We start from the raw sequence: 21,709 nt of genomic DNA on the forward strand, positions 1-21,709 counted from the left end.
ACACTGTCCTGTGCTCGCACAGTGGGTTGGATGGGCATGGGAGGAGGGTGTAAATGGTACAGGATGGAGTTATAGAGAAGTGAAGGAGTAGAGCGTGTTTTTGTGCATTGTCCTTTATTATGGCAGTCTTATTCAAGTCTTAAGGAAGGAGGAAGGGGTTTGGAGATGAGCCACACCTGCAGAGCTACCACTACAAAGCTCCATGACTGACCCAAAACTCTACATACCACTTAATAACACTACATTCTGAAAAGGTAAAGCTAATACACCTAATCCCATCGTACTTGTTTTCATGCAACTGGAAGTTTAAAAGCGTGCCTTCCAAACAAACACCAATGTTAGTTGCATCCCTGTAAAGGTCCTGAAGCGATATTGCAGACCCCAGCTGATAAATATTATCTCTAGTTCAGGAATATATTCCAAAAAATGTGCTGGAAAAAGTCATTCAGACTCCAGGAAAGTTCAGATGGACGTCTGCTACAAATTCTTGCCTGGATTGTGGTAGACGCTCCGGAGTGAAGTGTGAGGAGAGAGTCCAGAGCTCTGATGAAGGTCCTCATCCTCCCTGTCCTGCAGAGATGGACTGCGTATCCTAGACGGGTTAGAAGCCTTCCTCATTGCATGAAAAAACTTGCAATCTGAATGATGACGAAGACTCGGCGCTAACAGAGGATGATTGTAGCTGAAGAGCTGATGTGTCAGGAGTTGGGGTTGAAGCTGAGCTGAGGACATCGGCGTATTCTACCTGGAGGGTCTGCGGTCTGTTCATTACGGAGTCTGTGTGGCACATCCAACTATGCTGCTTGGAAATAGTGAGGGAGGAAGTAGGCGAAGGCATGGGTGGGTCTGTCCAGATGGAAGCAGTGTTAGAGGGGGGGGATGATGGGTGATACGGAGCATGGGCAGGACGGTGGAGCTCTGCGCGCCGTGTCGGGGAGTAAGGTACAGGGACAGACTCCTGCAGGCTGCAGCCCTGATCCCATCTCCATGAGCTGGAGAATCCTCCTCGTGTCCTGCCGGAGGTCAGACACTACTCTCTGGAGGGTGCTCACCTGCAGACACGAACACAAATAATCTCTGAAGAAACCACATTAAACTCATTTACAGTCGGTCCACTTGAATAAGTTTACACACTCGAGTCTTTAAAAACCAGGTCATTCTTCTTATACACTACACTTCTGCAGCACCAAACTGTCATCTTCTGATGTTTTGCACCCATTAACTAAGTACAAGACAGGCATTATGCAAATATGTTGTACAATAATGTATAACAGCTTCATACAAAATGAAGTGAGAGACGACTGAGGTGTTTAGACAGTTTGGGAGCAGTGTCTCCGTCAGGATTCAACACTTCTCCCTAAGGTGGACTTTCATATGGACAAGATGCTACAAGGAAATGGAAAAACACAAATATATCATTTAAAGAAAAGAAAATATGCATTTCAAACAGAGGACATAAAGTATGTAAAAAAAATAAAAAAAATAATATTCTTATTTGAAATATATCTTAGTTAATATTAGTGGTAATATTTCTAGTAAACATTGTTCTTTTCAGAGCCTATTTTTCATGTTTTAATTTGACTAATTCTTATGCTTTTTCATTCCTCCACTGGCTACCTGCCATAAAGATTTATAGGATTGATAATTAAGGATAAATTATTGATTATTACTAGTGGAAAAGGACACCTTACAACACTGGAGGCCTTAAAGGGTTAAGTTCATGTAGATGTGTTGGGATCAGGACAATGTCAGCATGGAAGCATGCGTTATGTTTTATATAGTTATAATTTCAAAGAATATTTTATTTTATACCAAAATAACATTTGTTTGAGCATTTAAAAAAAGAGACTAGTTTTGCACATATGCATTAGTATTGAACACAGATTTTACAAAGAACTCAAGCTTGTGGCTTGTGGTTGTGAAATTACAGATCCGATCCATCTCTGTGCCTTGGGGAATTTGACCTATGACCTTTAGTCTTGAAACGCTCATATCCAAAACACTGCCATGCAGCTGACTCTTCTAGTTATGTATTAAAAGTCAAACTTTTATCAGGAGCAGAAAGGCGGTAGGATTTGCAGAACATTTTGGTGAATTTGGCACCGTCAGCGGAGTCATTTTGGGTCAAAGTAGTGGCTGTTTTGTGAGTAGCATCAAGCTGCTATAATTGCCTATAACACCGAAGAGGCGGCTGGTGTTTAGCTGCTCTCTGCGCATGACATACGCTCTGAGGGCACGACCGTGAAGCCTTGCCAACGTGCCATCTGGTTCTGCTAGTCAGAGCACTCGTTCCTCTGGCTGGTGATGTTCATCAAGGCAACTGGATGCACATCAGCCGTCAGCAGGGCACACAACTCCAGTGGGGAAGTGCTCAAGTCACTATGTGAATACGTGAAGAGGGGATCGAGTGCACAATTATACTGCCATTGCATATGACCAAATCCGGCTGGCAGCGCCAATTTCCTCACTCAGTTTTATGAATGCTCATTTTGCTGTATGTATACTACAAGTGGATGTGCACGTACGCTTATGTCACGCAAAGTCTTTTTTTAACATCTCTTATCTTGTTTTTTTTTTGTTTAAAAAATAATGGATTCCTTTACTATCAGAGTTCTCCTGTTTCTTTCCCCTGCATGTTGTTCACGTACGCCTTGCTCTAAATTCTGGTTACGATATAAATAGCTGCGAGTGGCAGGACAGTCCAATCTGACACGCTGTCAATATGGATTTCTACGTCTGAGACGAGCATCTGTGGTCGCTGACAGACACCAGCAGCAGCAGAAACAACTGCAGCTACATGTGAGGGCCTCCTGTAAACACCTACAGACTCTCTGAACTGACCAAACTGATGCTAATTACCTAGTGAGACTTATAAACAAACAGACAAAAAAACAAGATCCCAAGTGTATAGAGTACATTGCCAAATTGTCTTTGTCCCAAACAATTTCCAATCAAAATAAATAAATAAATGAAATGGATGAATGGAAAAAAAAGTATATACAAAGATCTTCAAATCCCTATTCAACTGTGATGAGCACAGTTTGGATTCAATTGTTCCAATTCAATGTTTTTGAGCATTGAATCCTGAAAGGAAGATATATTGAGATTGTTTTCCTTTTTAGATACAGTAAATGCTTGCTTTGAATTGAATGCAGAGAATACATTAAAAAAAAGATTTGGAAAATTAAAGAACTGAATGATATTTCTCATTAAATATTGCATGAGGCCATAAATAGATGCACAAACACCCAACCACACCAGCATGCGTTGTGATTGTTTCATCTCTCAATGTTTTAGAACTGTATTGTTGGCATCACGTATAAGATAATTATAACCTGTATTTTTAAAAGAACAAACACTTTCTTGGTTTCAAAGTTCAATGTGTTGCCTGTTCCATCTTCAATTAAATATAAAAGGATTTTTTAAAGGATTTTCAATTTAACCAATTTCCTTGACTAGATGTATCACAGAGTTTGATGGAAAATGTAACTTTCATTATTGAAATGTTTTCCATTACCATAAATGAGATCCACTGTTCCCTTCTTACTGAATTGAAATGAGAATAATCCTTCAAGTGTTCTAGGTGCTTTTGTAAGCTATATTGTTGATGAACAAAAGTGGGTCACTCCTGCTGAGCATGGAAGTGTGTTTCCTCTTCTTGTAATTAAAAGTGCGACAGGTGCTGAGGCGCTGCTCTCGTTGTCCTGACTCTCCTGTGCGGCTTCGTCATCATTATTATATTCTTGGCATATTAAGTTCAAACTTCTCTTCAGCTCTTTTATAAGTTTCTGCATGTGGTAATAATCCCCTCACGTGCGCTGAGTCTGCTTCAAGTCAGAGGATAAAACAGAGCAAGGCCTCACTAGATTTACGACATTGCGCGTGTTTCAGTAAGAACAGAAAACATATCGACAAAGTCAGTTTCTGGCTCATTTGATTGCATATCAAACTGAAAATTAAAACTTGTGATTAACTATTCAGAGTTGCTGCTGCAAATGAACAACCAATAACATGTAGTTCATTATTTTGTCTGTTGCTTGGGAGGACTTGTTGGCAGTCTGCACGATACTTGAACACTATTCTGGATATCAAACACTCGTTTTCATCTCCTGTGTTGTTCAGTATAGTTGGATCCACATGGGGATTAACAAGCGAAAGGCCATGCTGAGGGACTTCCTGTCAAACATCAGTAGCCCACAGAGACAGAGAACATAAAGCATCAAATGTGTTTAAGAGTGGAGCATTGCACCATTATCTTTCAGTTTCCTGTCATTTAGTTTGTTTATCTTGCTCCTAATTTCAAGAGAATAAAAGGAAAATTACTTTATGTCTTCTGTTTTTTTCCTGTGTCTCTTTTCGCCTTTGGAACAGTTAGGTCATCTTGTGACACTGAGTCCTCCTCACCTGCCAGAAGTGGAACGTCAAAGTGGCCGCCTGTCAGTCAAACGGCTGGCAGCATCTGTCTGTTGCATATGATTCTGTATGAAGTGATGGAAAATACCGTGGCTGATGCCAACAAAACTAAAGAAGCCTCTCTGTAGGTCAAGAAATAATGAGCTGATTTTATTCCTCCGTTGTCTGTTTTTTGGTTCATTACTTTTCTCAGTATCTTCATCCGTCTCGAGCCCGACTGATGCAACATATGGCTTGTGGTTTCCTGAGCCCACCGGTCTCACCACACACACGCAAATCAATCGGCTCAGCAAACTGTGTTTTTATCACTTCTGAATATTTTAGGTTGGCTTACATTTATTTACAGAAGACTTACTGCATTCCTTTCCAACTATTTCACACTTAATCTTAATCCTTACCTTAAACCAAGTCATCATCCTCAATTTTCAACTTTCAGTTTAACGTCATGGGGTTTTGCTTTTTATCCCCTAAGGAAGGTAAGTCTCATTTGAACACAATCCATTTCCCTAACCTTAATCTTTACCAGTACAACCCTTAATACAACCTTAATTCAGTTGTTAACACTAACTCTAACCAGGACAAAGCTTTGGTCCCTACAAGGTTAGTTATTATACTAAAATTGGCTTTTTGAGGTTAAAAAATAAAGAAGAGAAGCCACACACACATAAAGTCACATCAAATCCTACCTGCTGGTCGAGGTGTCGCAGTTGTCCTCTAGTCTCCTCTGCTTCAGCTGCTAATTCTGCTATGTTGATGTGCAGCATGTCTGTGGCAGAATGATAAGTGATAAATGACTTCAAACAACATCAAAGTAACTACATGAAGGTTGACTGCAAATAGCCTGGCCAGCCATCCTCTCTGTTCCTCTTCAATAAAAAGAATTAGCCTGGTTCCTCTGGATTCCACTTTGATTTTCAGGGGCCAGTAGCGACAAATGCAGGAGGAAGTGCGTCTGGATGCCCTTGGAAAGGCACACAACTAATCAGAGATGAAGCGAGTGACATACCAGACTAATATCAGCAAAATATATTCAAAATGGCATGAAGTAAAGCTAAACACCAGTGAATAAGAATGAGCAATTCTGCAAAAACCTTGATTGTTCTGAATAGTGACTCTTGGATGCTTCTGCATGAGTGATTAAATAAAGCCTACCCCTGCCGACTTGTGATTGGTTCAGCACATTCTGAACCGGTGGAAACGGCTGTGAATTAGAGGGGTACCAGAGCCATTTCACAAGAGATATTTTGGGGGTTATGAGTGGTTATGACTGACCAGGTTATATTACTAATACTGTGAGCAGTAAAGTTTCATCAGCTTCATTAAAGTAGTGCACGGTTTCAGATGTTAATATATTTAAAAAACATTTTAAATGGTATACGATGATGAGAGGACCTGTAGTAGGGGCAGAGACGATGGATGGTTCCTTGACAGGACAAACTCTGCTGGTAGAGAAGGAGAAGGTCCGGGATATTTCCTTCTGCGCATCAGTGTCTTCAGTACCATCCACTATCCTGGAGAAACAAACATCTGTGTGTTTACTGAACAGAAACAAGCTCATTTGTCTTGGCGCTCGTATCACAAAGGATTTTCACCCAAGCAGGGACGTCCAGATTCAAAGAGGAGAGATACAGTAAGGCAAGGCAAGGCAAATTTATTTATATAGCACAATTCAACACAAGGTAATTCAAAGTGCTTTACATTGACATTAAAAGCGGCAAGACATAATAACAAATAGGTAAGAATAAGAAAATAAGTAAAATAATAAAAAGCACAAGCTGTTAAAAAAAAATAAATAAATAAGGGCAGTAGAGTACAGCAGGTTTAATTTAAGAGTACACTTCATTAAACAGTAATGTTTTTAACCCTGATTTGAAGGAGCTGACAGTTGGAGCAGACCTCAGGTGTACAGGAAGTTTGTTCCACCGGTGAGGAGCAGAATAACTGAACGCTGCCTCACCTTGCTTGGTTCTGGTTCTTGGGAACCACAACAAACCAGATCCAGATGAACCTCAGGGGTCTGGGATCTTCATAGGGAACTAACAGATCAACCATGTATTCTGGTCCAAGACCATTCAGTGCTTTGTAGACCAGCAGTAAGATTTTAAACTCTCTCCTTTGTCTCACTGGAAGCCAGTGTAGTGATTTCATGACCGGTGTAATACGGTCCAGTTTCCTGGTGTTTGTAAGGACTCTGGCGGCAGCGTTCTGGATCAGCTGCAGCTGCCTGATAGATTTCTTGTTAAGGCCTGTAAAGATGCCATTGCAATAATCCAACCTACTGAAAATGAATGCATGAATAAGTTTTTCCATGTCTTGTTTAGACAGAATACCCTTAATTCTAGCAATGTTTTTTAGGTGGTAATAGGCAGATTTGGTGATAAACTTTAGATGGCTGTTGAAGTTCAGGTCTGAGTCAATAATTACACCCAGATTTCTGGCTTGATTTGTAGCCGTCAATGACATGGAGCCAAGGTGAGCGCTGATCTTTTCCCTTTCATTTTTAGGGCCAAAAATTATCACCTCTGTCTTTTCTGCACTTAGCTGGAGAAAATTCTGGCACATCCACTCATTGATTTGGTGAATACAGTTACTCAATGAGAGTAGGGGACTGTAGTCACGTGGTGACACTGAAATATAGAGTTGTGTGTCATCGGCATAAGTATGGTAGGAAATGTTGTGATGTTCCATAATCTGAGCTAGGGGTAGCATATAGATGTTGAATAGAAGCGGTCCGAGTATAGACCCTTGAGGAACCCCACATGTGATCTTGGTTCTCTTAGACTCATGGTTTCCTATTGACACAAAAAAGGCCCTATCTTGTAAGTAAGATTTAAACCATTGAAGAACAGTGCCGGTAAGTCCCACCCACTTTTCCAATCTGCTGAGAAGAATGTTATGATCAACTGTGTCGAATGCAGCACTCAGATCCAATAATACCAGAACAGAGGATTTGCCTGCATCATTATTCAGATGAATATCATTTAAGACTTTGATGAGTACAGTCTCAGTGCTGTGGTGTGGCCGAAATCCAGACTGAAATGCGTTAAAAAGATTGTTTTGCATCATAAAAGCATGAATTTGCTGGAAGACCACCTTTTCAATGATTTTCCCTAAAAATGGCAGATTTGATATTGGCCTATAGTTACTAAGTGTTGTAGCATCCAGATTTGATTTGTTTAGAAGAGGTTTTATTACTGCAGTTTTCAAGGCCTGGGGAAACTGGCCTGTTTGAAGAGAAGTATTTATTATCTGCAATACATCCGGGGCTATGCAGTTAAAAACTGTTTTAAAAAAGTTTGAAGGCAGAATATCAAGACAGCATGTTGTGGGCTTTAATTTTGAAACTGTTTCCGTTAGGGTTGTATTATCTAATATGCTGAACTGTCCAAGCTTTACTACAAGATAGGAAGGCCAGAGTGTTATCATTCCTGAGGTGGAGCACATTGTTTGTCTTATCTGTAATATTTTATTTGTGAAAAAGTCAGCAAAGTCGTTACAGGTCTTTTTTGATATCAGTTCAAGTGGGATTGAGGCTGCAGGGTTTGTCAGTCTTTCTACCACAGAAAACAATGCACGAGTATTATTACTGTTTCTATTGATAATCTCTGAAAAATACGATTGCCTTGCATTCTTCAGTTTCTGGTTATAGTTGCGAAGACTCCCTTTATAAATATTGTAATATACCTGAAGTTTGTTTTTGCGCCACTTGCGTTCTGCTTGTCTACATTTCCTTCTCTGTTCTTTAACCAGTGTGGCGTTTCTCCAGGGTGACTTTTTCCTCCCGGACAGAACTTTGGTCTTAATTGGGGCGATAGAATCAATAACAGCCATAACATTGGAACTGAAACTGTTAACGAGGTCATCAACTAGAACTGAGGACAGGGTTGTTGATGGTGTAAAACCCTCAGCAACCCTGTTGAGGGTTGTTGAGGGTTCATCTGACAGTACATAAATACATAGCTAAAGAGAACATAAGCAACCCTGCTCTCAACTCAGAATTTAGTAATATACTCCCATACGCAAAAGGAGCATGAGGCTCCTTTTAAGAAATGAGACTCTATAGCGCCACCCTTCGCCACGACGGTCGTCGGGGGTACTGCAGCCAACAGCGAAGCCGGCATGGGAGAACAGGGAGAACGCGCATGCAGGGTCATGTGACGTCACATCCGCAGGACAGCTCGGGAAATTCGGGCCCCGAATTGCAGCACATTTTGCAGCACACAGCCTGTTCAAGGCAACGGAGAGATACGGTAGAGGGCTCATTCTTTTTGGTTTGGAAAGCTTCATCTGACATTATTACTAGAAAACTTAAAACGTATACAAATTTTTTTCATAAATCCTGCCTCAATCCTGCCTCATGCACCTTTAAATTATTCTTAATGATGGACATGGTGATAGCACCTTAACTATGGATATCTTTTTCTACTAGAAAGATAAAGATCATAAAAACAGCCTTGACAGGGGAATAGATGTGTGCAGAAAAACACTAAACAATCATAAAAAGATATCAGACTGGGTTAAAGGTTCATATTTCAACAAGATGACGACCTGACGTTTACTTTCAGATCTTGGAGTGACACAACTAGAGTTTGAACCTGAAATCAGTAGAACTAATCACATCTATAACAACGGGACGAACTTACATATGAAGATGTAGGGCCAAACATATGATTATTCATTTGCATTACTTGAAAAGTCTGAACATTTGCTTGTTTGTTTTCAAAATTGGATTAAAAAAAATAAGAATGTGTTCTCCTATTCCATTGGGTAGAGAACTGTGTTGACCAAAAATTTGATAAATAAATAAATACATAAACAAACCATATGCATTTCAGGGGGAACATCTCTTAACACATTCACATTTAAATGGACTCAATGCAGTAGAATAATATTGTTGCAGACAGCTGAAATGCTCAGATCTCAATAGGTTTCTCATTTTTCAAACCTCTGATTCTGCCGTAGTTTGTGCCACATGTGCTGCTCTTCAGAATAATGAAAACATACACAGCAAGGATTCACAAAGACACAGACAGACAGACAGACAATTTAGTGGTGAGTTAACTCACCTCGGGCTGAGGTTGTGCGGGTCTAAAGGGGTTAGGGTGATTTCCTGGATCTTCTTCTGAGACCAGCTGCAATTCTGTGCTGTCTTCTGGCCACCAGCGTCCCTGAGGTTTGTTGCTTCATTCTGCTCCAACAACAGAGATACAAACACGGCCCCATCATTATCCTGCTCTTCCACATCCTCCCCCTGAGCTTCAACGATGGGTCTGTGGCCCTAAATCTCTTGTCCAGTCCTTCCCATCCCTGACTGGAAGAGAAATTAAAAAGTAATAAGAAATATGTCCGCAAGTGGGGATGAGTCGGGTCCAAGCAGTTTTCCAACAATAGCAGCCCATGATTGAATGGCTTCAAGAAATAAGAGGAATTAATAAAGAGGAATTTCTCACTCAATCTATAATTCCTAAGGTATGAGCAAAATCTAAATCTAATTTTTTTTTTTTTTTTTTTTACATTTGTCATTATAAACAAGCTCACAGATACACCCTCTTAAAATGGCCACCAGATCCACGGCAGCGCCAAGCGAACGGACATACCCACGCTAGTAATGAGATCCATAAGAGCCTATAAGCAGCACAATGTAACTTTCAGCTTTTGTTGAGTTTGGCGGCTCCTTTGGACAAAAGCGGTAGTGCTTTACCAGTATTGTGGAAGGGTTCCTACCATGCTCCTCAAAGTTACATAGTGCCAGTGAAGGAGATACAGACCCCTCAGACCATGACAGAGGTGTCATTAAACCTGTTGGAAGTTGATGTACCATCACAATGACTCTGGAAATATGATATTAAGGTGGAAAAGTTACATAGTGCTGCTTTAAGGATAACCTGGACACTGCCTATTAATGCCAGTGTGCAACTCACCAAGGGGCTGCTCACATGCTGGTAGTACTCAGTTAAATGGAGTGAATGGGGCTAAATGGCTGAAATAACTATTTACACTTGGATTTCATTTCTTTTTTTTTTTTCATTTTAATTTTAGCAAGGAAAAAGGAAATGAAAATGAGACGCTGTCCGATCTCATCACAAAATGAATACTGACAGGGCAATTAATATTTAAGGCAGATTATGACAGGATCTCTCTGCGACTTCAGCTCCCTTGAATGCTGAAGTGGCAGAAGGAATTTCTGGAGGAGGAGCTTGATAAATCCTGTGAGGAATAGCTAATTGAGTGAAAGTAAATTACGCCAAAGAGCTGGCTCTGATTCGAGTTTGTTTATGGACCAACTCAACTGATGAATGACACAGTGCTTTACGTCGACGTCAGAGCCCCAAAAACGTGTTTGTCACGGTGATGTAGAAACAGCAAGCGGCAGTAATGTCTATCCTTACTTTATCATATATGATAATGTTGGTAATATCACTGATAAAAGTGTTTATGCCATTAATGACCTTGATGCAAGGTGCTACTAGATCAGGGGTTCTTAACCTTTCTGACCTTGGGGCCCAATTTTTTCAGTACAGAGTGGCACGGGGCCCATTAAATATAAACACTGTATAGCAGGGGTATTCAACTAAAACATTGAGAGGTCCATTTAGAGAAAATTTACTCAAGCGAAGGTCCAGAACATCATAATATGTATGTATATATATATATATATATATATATATATATATATATATATATATATATATATATATATATATATATATATATATATTCAAGTAGCCTCATAGTTGTATCAACATCTGCATCTGACTGTTATATTAAAAAAGTACATATTTGCCACTTAACATGTGTAACTTGAATTAAACATATTTTTTTTCTTAAAAATAAAATAGATTTTATTTTATTTTTCAAATGCTATCTTATTTTATTTATCTACCAGCAGTTTGAATTTCCCCTTTTCTTTGTTAATTGTCTCAACACATTTTTATAATAAATGAATATAAACACATCTTAACAATTGAACAGTTTTGCAGTTTCTCTTTCTTCCCCTCTTTTAATCTTATGCCCCCACTTTCTGTCGTTCAGTGAGAGAACTGAGCTCTAATTTCTCCTGTCAAGACTTTAAATCTGGGCTGGATGGTGTCAGGTTCTCATATGCATGTGGAGGTGCTCATTGATGAACCTGGAACGATATTTAGTTTTAATTATGTTCATTGTGGAGAAAGCTGCCTCACAGCTGTATCTGGACCCAAACATGGATGTTTTAAGATGGTCAGTTTATTTTTCTGTGACTTCAGTTCAGACTTGAGTGGATATGTTTGATGAAAAACTTTGTGTTTTGTTTCAGTGGCGTTTCACTTTTGCACTTTGAACGCCACGGTCTCTGAACGTATGATACACTGGTTTTGTCCCAGTGGGAAGACTGAACCAGGATTAATCTGTCCATTCCGGTTGCATATTTAAAAATAGAGCGAGGACAAAACTTAGTTTGATTTTACTTTAAGTTATTTACATTAATAAGTTGTCAGGACTCGGTGTCTCGGGTTTCATCCGAGCCTGATCAGCTGCGACGGGCACAGCCCGCACCGCAGCTCTCTGGCTGCGGACCAGCCGAGTCTTTCTGATGCTTTTTCGAAAGCCCGACCAACAGTCCATTCCAGCAGACACGTCAGCCCACGCATCTACATCTACCATCTTTCACCAGTAACGACGGAGCCACCGCCCGAGCGGCAGCCTCAGCCGACCTCCCCGGCCGCGGGGACGCGAAATGATCACGCCGCGCTCGCTCGCGTAGTAATCGATCCCCGATCCTGGCGGATCTAAACCTACTCTGTGCAAAATGAAGGATTTACTCTGTAAATACACACCATTTCTCTTACTATTACACGTACAGCTAGCTGAGGGTCTTCTCCTCATTTGGTCGGGAGTTGCTATGCAGTCCCGCGGCCCTCGCGGCCCACACGTACAAAACTGAATTCTTTTTGCGGCCCACTAGATGGCGCTCGCGGCCCAAGTGTGGGCCGCGGCCCTATGGTTAAGAATCACTGTACTAGATCACATATGTCCCCCTTCCCCGCTGTAGATTGACCTGGCACTGATTCGACTCTCGTGTCAGAAGTATAACCACAAAAAGAGCAGCTGAGTAAAGATGGTTCAAAATCAGAGCTGGTTTTAGAACAGATGTCAAAAAGAAACGTATAACCCAGAAAGATAAATGGATAAAGATATGGGTTTCCTGGTTTTGTTAACAAGATCAGACACAAAAACGTAATAAAATAAAAGAGCCTTAAAGTGGTGTTGAGTGTACATGCAGGCACTTCCTCTCATGTCTTCAGCTCTTCAACAATAAAACAGCATAGTAAGGTGTGAATATGCAAACCTGTTGGAGTTGTACAGATCTGGTGGTTCAGCTGTTTTCAGCTTTTCAACACAGATGATCTTAACAAAATTGTTTTAACAACAGTTCGGGATCATATCATGTGAATGTTGGACAAATGGCTTTAGACCAGTTCATTTTAAATGGATGGATTTGATTCCTCTTTGGTTCCTAAAATTCATAACAGCTAGAAGATCTGCATTGAACTGTGGACCAGTGACCCCTGGACTATGGTCACAAAGGTACGACCAGGGTGAGCCTAATGACTCAGGCTGGTGAACTGAGCATCTGAGCATCCTGGCAGCATGTCGAGCCTCTTCTTGTACTTCATTCTGCTGCTGACAGGATTTAGTAACTGTAACCTTTTTTTGAAGAAACTGATATTTAGGGCCCGAGCACTTACAGTGCGAAGGCCCTATTGTATCTGTAGGAGTTCCTTTTTTTATTTTTCTTCCGACAAAATGAGGGCCTTTTTGCCCCCCTAAACGTGCCCCAAAAGTCACCAAATTTTGCACGCAAGTCAGGCCTGGCGAAAAATGTGATATTTCATGGTTTGCATTAATGGGCGTGGCAAAATGGCTCAACAGCGCCTCCTAGAAAACTTCGTGCCTCAAGCCCCACAATTGTCAGGTGTGGGGGTAAGATGTGGACCCAAACGCAGGAGAGAGAGGGAGGCCGGAGGCAGGAGTTCTCAAAAACAAAAGGATTTATTCCACAACTGGTAAAAACAAAAGCACTGCTTGGCAGGATCTAAACTCAACAAAAACAGGAATCCAAAAAACTAGGGGAAACATGGAGGGAACAAACAGTACGGACCGACAGGGAACAAAGGAATGACAAGACCAGATATACACAGGGGATAACGAGACACGACGAGACACAGGTGCAGACACAATCAGGGCAAATAGGAAACAGGAGGGACAGAACTGAAACTCAAACTCGGGGGAAGTGTCAAACCCTGACAACAATACGGTTTGACGTACATGCACGAAAATCGGTACACACCTGTATCATGGCGTAACTTAAAGAAAAGTCTCTTGGCGCCATGGCCGAAACCGAACAGGAAGTCGGCCATTTTGAATTAATCGTGTAATTTTGGCGCAATTTATGCCATTTCTTCGGCCGCTTCTTTGCCCGAACCGTAACGTGCACCCAGGTGTGTTATACGTCAAAATGTGCGTCTCCATCCTGCGACGATGCGCATGAGTTTTCTCAGTCAAAAGCGTTACCGTGGCACCGATAGACGCCAAAAAAACGCGCCCCCCCCTTTACCTGATTGGTCCATATTTGATAGTTGCTACTTTCTGCCATAACTTTTGAATGGTTTGACATAGAGAGTCGTGGGTGGTGTCATCCGCTAAATGTCCAGGTCTGAAGAATCTACATGCAAGTCATACAAGCGCTTCCACTGCAGCACGCCTGAACGTGCACAAGGGTGCGAGGGCCCGTTCATCGCTGCTTGCAGCTTTAATTTCTTCTCTTAACTTCAAACCAAAATCATCAAGTCCAAGAGTGACTGCATTCTTTATTAGTGATAGACATCTGCTGCAAGGCACCCCACCAGACCTTTCAAAGGATAGAAACATTGGTCTGTACTTTAAAGGTAAATTGATTTGTATCTTTTTTTTATGGTGAGCTGACAGTCAATAATGGATGTGTATCAACAAATGAAGTCACAAGTCTTTTAAATGACTGGGGCCTCTCTAAAAGCTGGGGGCGTTGGCTTTAAATTATAAGTATTTAGGTTGTAATATGATACCTGCGTCTCGAAAGTTGTCGTCGAGAGCTTGGCCTTAACCTGGAAGACAGAGTAAAGGAGCAATCAACATGTGGTCCTTCTTTTCTCAGCTTCATTTTACAGAAAAACAACATTTAGCAAAGCCGTGCTGTAAATACGTGCAGGAATGTGTAAAATAACTGCATTGCTCACAGTGAGGCCGTAATAGAAAAGTATTAACTTTAGGTTGGTGTCATGACGTTGTTTTTACAAACAGCATCGTGGCAGCCAAGGAGCAAAGTGAACATCTCAGCACAAAGCTCTCTTCTATCCTCAACTCCTTTACCGCTCTTAGATCAAACTCTACTGAGATTTTGGCTAACCTTCTGCACACAAACTTCCCATAAGTCCCACTGTGTGCCTGTGTTAGTGCCTGCACGTGTGTATGAATGTCAGGTGTATTTCTTAAAGAGAGAGAGCGAGAAAAAGAACAAAACACTTAACTGTAATTACCGTAGCAGTACTCTGGGTGTGACACACCCACACATACATACTATTGATGTTCATACCGAAAAAAAAGTCCCACTGAGGTAAAAGAAAAAAAAAAAAAGTACCAATACGCACAATAACAGTTTCTTTGCAAAGCTTTTTTTCTCTTGACTTTCTTTAGCCACCTCAAGTGTCTATTTTTTTCTTTAACCTTTAAAATTTTTGTCTGTCTTTTCTTGCAACTGGTTCATTACCTTCATTTAGCGGTTGCTTGTAACCAAAGTGACTCACACAGAGGGACTGCAATCTAAAGTTCAGTTTCTCGCCCTAGGACACTAACACACATGAAATTAGTAAATTGGGGATCATCCAACAACCTTCTGCTTGAGGGACCACTACTCTACCTGCTTAGCCTCAGAGGCCCTTAAGTCATCAGTTACGTTCAGACATTATTATGGTATCATTACTCATGATTAAGAGAAATTGGCAAAGGCACATTAATTGCACTTCTGAACTGTACTGATGTGGATTGTACCAAAGATTTATTCATTTCAATGTCTGTAATGAGAATAAAATCCATCAAGAATTTGAAGGGATTATTAAGAACACTTATGAAAATTGCTCAAATGTTACTGTAAGAATTAACACCTCAAGCTAGGGAAGTTATTGGTATTTTTTCCTTCTTTTATAACTGGCCTTCATACAATATCTTTTATCCAGTTACTTAATGACCCTCCCCCCAAAACATTAAAATGAAACATTAACTATTGATGAAAATCAGTTTAAACCTATCCAGTCGACATGCAAATTATTTCACCCATTTAGATAATAAGTGGGTTTGAAAATAATCTAATGTGAGGCAGGATTCATTTTGGAACAGTTTCAGTTGGGCCATATTGGTTATGCTCAGATAAATGGGCAGAAAATGGCCTTTATTTGTCCACACATGTCCCTATTAGGGTTCGACTTGGATCATTGTTGAGACATGTCTGCATGGCCTAAAAGCAGGTCACAAAAAGCCATCCATTTGGGTTTTAAAAAAAAGAATCGGGACACCTGCAGGTCCCTCTAAGAACCCTGTAGCCTTACTTGTTAAGATTGGGGCAATACGGCACCTGTGCGCTATTAACAACTCACGTAGGCCTCACAAAATGTTGGCTGGGCAATGAATTCCCCCATAAAATAAGTTTTCCTCTGGGTGAATTCTTTGCATGATTTTATATTTAGGTATCAAGACTATTTGAATGAACTTACGTGTGCCTCGTGTCCCTCCCTCAGGTTGTAGGTGAGGTCTTGTTGAATGTCCTGGACAAAACGGTGAGCGTACTCAGGGTAAAGGTCCAACACCTCGTACAGCCCTTTCATGCTGATACACTGCAGGTCACAGTAGGTCAGGGCTTTCACATCAGCGTTGGTTTTTATCACCCGATTTTCTAAGGATAAGTTTGCTCCGATCAGGTCCCCTTTACCTGCTCAGAGAGAAAAGCTGGGTTAAAAAAAGAGGTCATGATTTTATCCTTAAGACAATTCATTATAAATAAAGGTCAATTTATTAAGGATTATTTTTTAAATAAGATACTAGTACATATTTAATTTCAAACTGAACCTCAGTAAATAAAAGTGAGGTTTAACACAATGTTGCATCTCTATAAACTGGTACAAGGCAGCTACAAATAACACCAATGCAGAAAAAAATGGTATTAAAACCCCCTTATTTAAAAGATTAGGCTCTTGTCATCTATAGCCTCTATTCTATCCATTTGTTGCAGCCTCTTTCCCCCACAAATCACAGCTAAAAGCAGCATGACAACGGAAATGTTATTTCTTGCATTAACGTTCATGTTTTCTGCTAGTTAACTGTTAAGTAAATCTGCAATGAAATCAACTACTTAGACTGCAGAGTCAGTACTTGACTGAGTGTAGCAGGTAAAGCTTGAGAAGCTATTTTAAAAAGCAGTCACCAATAGCTGAGAGAATATTGCTGTCCTGCTGTTTTCAGTCATTATTATTCACAGAGCACTCTCGTTCCGACTGATTTTGGTATATTTTATAACTGAATGACGTGACAGGCTCTGAAATCTGTTCCTGTACATACAGGAAGAAGCTTATTACCCCATTTGGTGTTAATGTCCCATAAACAGTGATTAACTGTTGATCACGCTCATTGAGAACGCGTCTAATTTACACGACTGCTGATGGAGCAGAATTTGAGTTTATCCGTCCACGTTTTGTTGCCGTCTTTCTGTGCTCACATCTATGTGGATGTTTCAGACTTCTTCGTCTTTTCTTTTTTTGTTTCTTACATAACAGACTCTTCATTTTGATGATTGCTTAATAGTTTTTATCATCTCTTGCATTTCTACTTCCTCCTCCTTCCCTTTGTTCCCTTTTCCATCATTTCTTCGCCGTTCATTTACAACATTCTTGTCTTTTACTTATCTTTTCTTCTTCTGATTTGTTTCATTCACTATAAATATATTTTTTAAACTTTTAACTTCTTCATATTTTACATTTCCCTCATCCTGTTTTCTTTTTTTGCCATCTTCCATTCTTTTTATATATTTTTCTTCAACCTGTTCCTGTTCAACCTGTTTTTTCTTTTCCATATTTTTCAAGTTGTTCTTTGCTTGTGCCTACATATGTTCCTTTTCTCACTAACAATTGTACTTTTTTCTCTTTACAATTCTCTTTAATACCTTGCTCTCCCTTTATTCTTTCTTCCAAATGTTGATTCATTTGTTCATTAGTTTGTTTGTTCGAGCTTCCCCTCTTTCAACCACATATTGATTTCTTTCAACTTTGTTTTTCCAAGAGTTCCTTTCTTTCCTTTGTGGAATAGTCATTTTTCTGTGATACCTGAACTATATATCATACAGTTTCATAGTCTTGTCTCTTTTCTGTTTCTCTTCAGTCCACCCATCAACTTTTTTATTTTCACCACACACATTGTGTCTTTCTGGGAGCCCTGCTCTTTCTCTCAGCTCTTCCTGTTACTGCCATATCCACTCCTGCTGTCATCCTCTCTCTATTAGGTACTACTGATCTGCGGTCGTGAAGTCGTGTTCAATACAGAAGAGGAGGATAAAAAGAAACACGCACATAACCAACCAAACTAAGACACTGCAAAATGTTTTACTTCAGGGAAATTCTCAATGTCCATCCCAGCTTCTGCACAGTCAGCAAGCAAACAGACAGACAATGTTGTCAGTCTATCAAGCCCACACACGCACACACACACACACACACACACACACACACACACACACACACACACACACACACACACACACACACACACACACACACACGAGTCCACCCACACACATAAACAAAAGCCATTCTCTAAAACAATAATCAATTCCACCTACTCGATTCACACAAAATACACTGCAGGAAAAAAAGTCAGAAAAAGCTAAATATTTTTTCTTTCTGACAGGAGCTCATGCATGCAAGTACTGAGAAAAAAATAAACAAAAACAGGTTAACACACAACAAACACAAAGAAATAACCAGCCAAGAGAGGTGGATAAAGTGTGATTTTTAGGTCTGGCACACACGCTAGTGATGACGGACTGTAACTCTATCAAGGTCTGTGAACGTCAGAGAACAAAAGGCATTACTATCACTCAGGACAACCAGCTGTGTGCACATACATCCACATCGCCATCATTTGTTAAACAGTAAGCTTATGAGCTGCTTGAGCAGATCATGTGATCCTTAATTCTGTTTACTTATCATTTAAATACATACAGTATACAAGGTTAGCTCCAGAATTTGGACTATGACATTTTTTTCATGATTTTTGCCTTTATGCATCACTGCAAGTGATTTGGAATAATACAATCAGGATGTGATCAATATGTAGACCGTTAGCTTTAATTTGAATGGTTTCACAAGAATATGACATTCACCATTTAGTAGTTTCCTGTTCTTTAATGTTACGGTGGTTTGCATCCTGTAATAAATCCTCTGTTTTTATAGTCTAGTCTGTCTCCTTCTGACTTGTGTTGATCTTGTGACGGTATCTTTCTTTACCAAGGAAAAGGATGATCATCCACTTTGTCTACTGGGATCTTCCTCTTCTATTGATGTTGTTGAGCAGACCGGTATTTTCTTTCATTTTAAGAATGTACCAAATTGTTGATTTGGGAACAACTGGAGGTTTTGCTGTCTTTCTTGTAAATTCATGTTTGTTTTTTTTGTTTTTTTTTTGTAGCAGGCAAATGATGTATTCCTTCACTTTTGATCTAGCTGGATTTCACTTTGGTCGCTTCAGTCAAACAGCTGCCAAATGCCAACTCATTACCTGATATCATCTACAGACCTTTTATCTGTGTCATCTGTCTTGAAGTAATAAGGAAATGGACCACAAATGCCAAATTAACTTATTTTCAGTCAACTGTTCAAATGTTTTTGAGCCCTTAAAACATTAAGGTAGTTTGCTTAAAATGGGTGTAATTCCTAAATGATAAATACAATTGTTTTTTAATGAAACATCTTAAATTAAAGCTAAAAGTTTACACGTTGATCACATCTCAATGTTTCATTTCACATCAACTATGGTGTATAAAGAAAATCATTAAAACAAAACAACTAATTGTTCAAATGGGGAAAAAAGCATATTTTTGGAAAGTTGAGCTTTCATTGGCTGTTGATATAGACAGCATATGTTAAAAGAGAGGAGGGATGACCTGCAGCAAAGGTCCAAACATTGTTTGCATGTTTCCATTCATCCATTCATCCTTTATACCCACTTCAAGTCTACTTAGGGTCACAGGGGTCTGCTTGTAGCAGCTGTCATGAGGTGAGAGGTGAGGCACACCCTTGTCAGGTTGGTAATCTATAGCAGGGGGTCTGTTTCCAGTTTGTTTGTAGAAGATACTGGGTGTTAAAGAACTGTCTGGGATACTGATGTTTGAATAGGTATGATAAGCATTGTGATTAACTTCCTATACTCACTGAAATAAAAAAAATGTTCAAGTAAAGAAAGAATAGTTTTTTTTTGTTCAAATCAAGTTTAATTTAATCACTAGTAAAAAGGTCAAAGAAATGCAATGATAATTTCACTCTAACTTTTGATAAAAGCAAATGAAACCAAACAGAACATACTGAGCAAGTTGTGCAACGCTTACCTCTCAGGTGTAATTAAAAACTCTTTTGTCACTTGTAATTAGTGTCCAGGGCCAAAAAGTGGAGAAAAATTAAACATTTCCTCACAATGCCACAACTCACTAACTACAAACAGAATATGATTTGCTTTTCATTCTATATTCATTTGAATATCCTATAAACACAAGATATTTAATGTTCAGACTGATAAAATGTATTGTTTTTTTAACAAACAAAGTCATTTTGAATTGGTGCCTTCAAATGGACTGACACAAAGTGTAAAAGTGTGGGTGCTCATTTTAAATTGTTTATGGAAATCATGGATTTTGTGCTCTTTGGTCTAAAGAGGAAAAGAAACATCCAGACTGTTATCATGGCAAAGTTCAAAAGCTAATAGAGGGAATGTGCATGACGTCACAGATGCGACTTCACAGCGGGTTACGCCCACTGAGTGGCAGAAAGACTGAGTGGCAGAAAGACTGAGTGGCAGAAAGACTGAGTGGCAGAAAGACTGAGTGGCAGAAAGACTGAGTGGCAGAAAGACTGAGTGGCAGCGTAAACTTTCAGTTTGAGCACTCAAAAACATCTAAAATGGGAAAGAGCTGTTGTGCTATGTGTTATTGTTTTACAGACTGCCAAAAAATACGCTTAAGAAAGACAAATGGATCGCTGCAATTCACAGAAACAACTGGATTCCAGGCACCGAAATGTGGATTTGTGGTTCGCATTTTGTATCAGGTAATGTTGGATTTTTGGGTAGCTAACGTTAAACGGTCAAATCATAAAGTTCGGTGTCCTCTTTACTTTAATTTCTACAACAAATCCTGCCTTGAAGTCGGACCAAGCGTGAAGACTTTTGCATGCCTTCAAGCTTTGCTTTGTGTATTTCCCTGGCATAGAAAATTAAGTACATATAAATATCAGGAAACTCGATTCGTGGCCAAATATTAATGTCCATGGACCACTGGTTCTTCGGGTAACTGTATGTCTTTCATGTGCATTTTGTACATGATTTATTCATAGAAAAATAATAATGATTACCATTTTTAAACAAAGAAACTTTATCCAAAAATTATGAATAAAAATGCAAAAGCTTGATGATTATTGTATAATTAAAAACATAGATCCAGAACTACATTGAAATAAAAAAGGCTATGAAGATAACAGGACATAAATTAAATAACTTTATTTTCCCCAACCAAGTCCTTACCCAAGAAATCTGATGGAAAAAAAAAGATTGTGAAATGTCAGTTTTTCCATTTATTGCAAGATTAGTTTACTGCCAACTTTTATCTCTGCTATGATCTGAAAGCTGTCTGATCTACTCACATCATTTCATCATTTTGAGTCGTTTTACATTCTTTATATAACATAAGAACATAATAACATTTAATGCCTATATTAAATTGAATGTCTAGAGTAGTAGTTTGGGAATAAAATCTGTGATTGACTGTTTTGCCTGTGCAGGGTATACCTCGCCTCTTGACTCATGACACCACATCGTCCCTGGATAAAGCCCTTGCCTGCCTTTGAAAAGTGTGAAGCCGGTAGAGAAAATGGATGGATGGATGGATGTTTTACTTTGCTCTGGTTTCCATGTTGTTGCTTTTAATCCCCTTTGTGATTGCTGCCTGAATTTGGCTTGTCTCACATCTCCC

The 21,709-nt window shown here is 39.7% G+C and overlaps 1 protein-coding gene across 1 annotated transcript in view; it reads right to left on the reverse strand.

Annotated features, from left to right (window-relative positions):
- Positions 1 to 203: 203 nt before the first annotated feature.
- Positions 204 to 21,709, reverse strand: part of kcnh8 (potassium voltage-gated channel, subfamily H (eag-related), member 8) — a 57,486-nt gene continuing 35,980 nt past the window's right edge. The window contains 7 exon segments of the mRNA XM_061742730.1: positions 204 to 949; positions 951 to 1,052; positions 5,100 to 5,179; positions 5,806 to 5,924; positions 9,480 to 9,601; positions 14,496 to 14,534; positions 16,197 to 16,411. Of these exon segments, the coding sequence (XP_061598714.1) occupies positions 602 to 949; positions 951 to 1,052; positions 5,100 to 5,179; positions 5,806 to 5,924; positions 9,480 to 9,601; positions 14,496 to 14,534; positions 16,197 to 16,411 (1,025 nt within the window). The 3' untranslated portion in view covers positions 204 to 601.

This window comes from Cololabis saira, chromosome 15 (assembly GCF_033807715.1).
Source record: "Cololabis saira isolate AMF1-May2022 chromosome 15, fColSai1.1, whole genome shotgun sequence".
NCBI classification, from domain to species: Eukaryota; Metazoa; Chordata; class Actinopteri; order Beloniformes; family Belonidae; genus Cololabis; species Cololabis saira.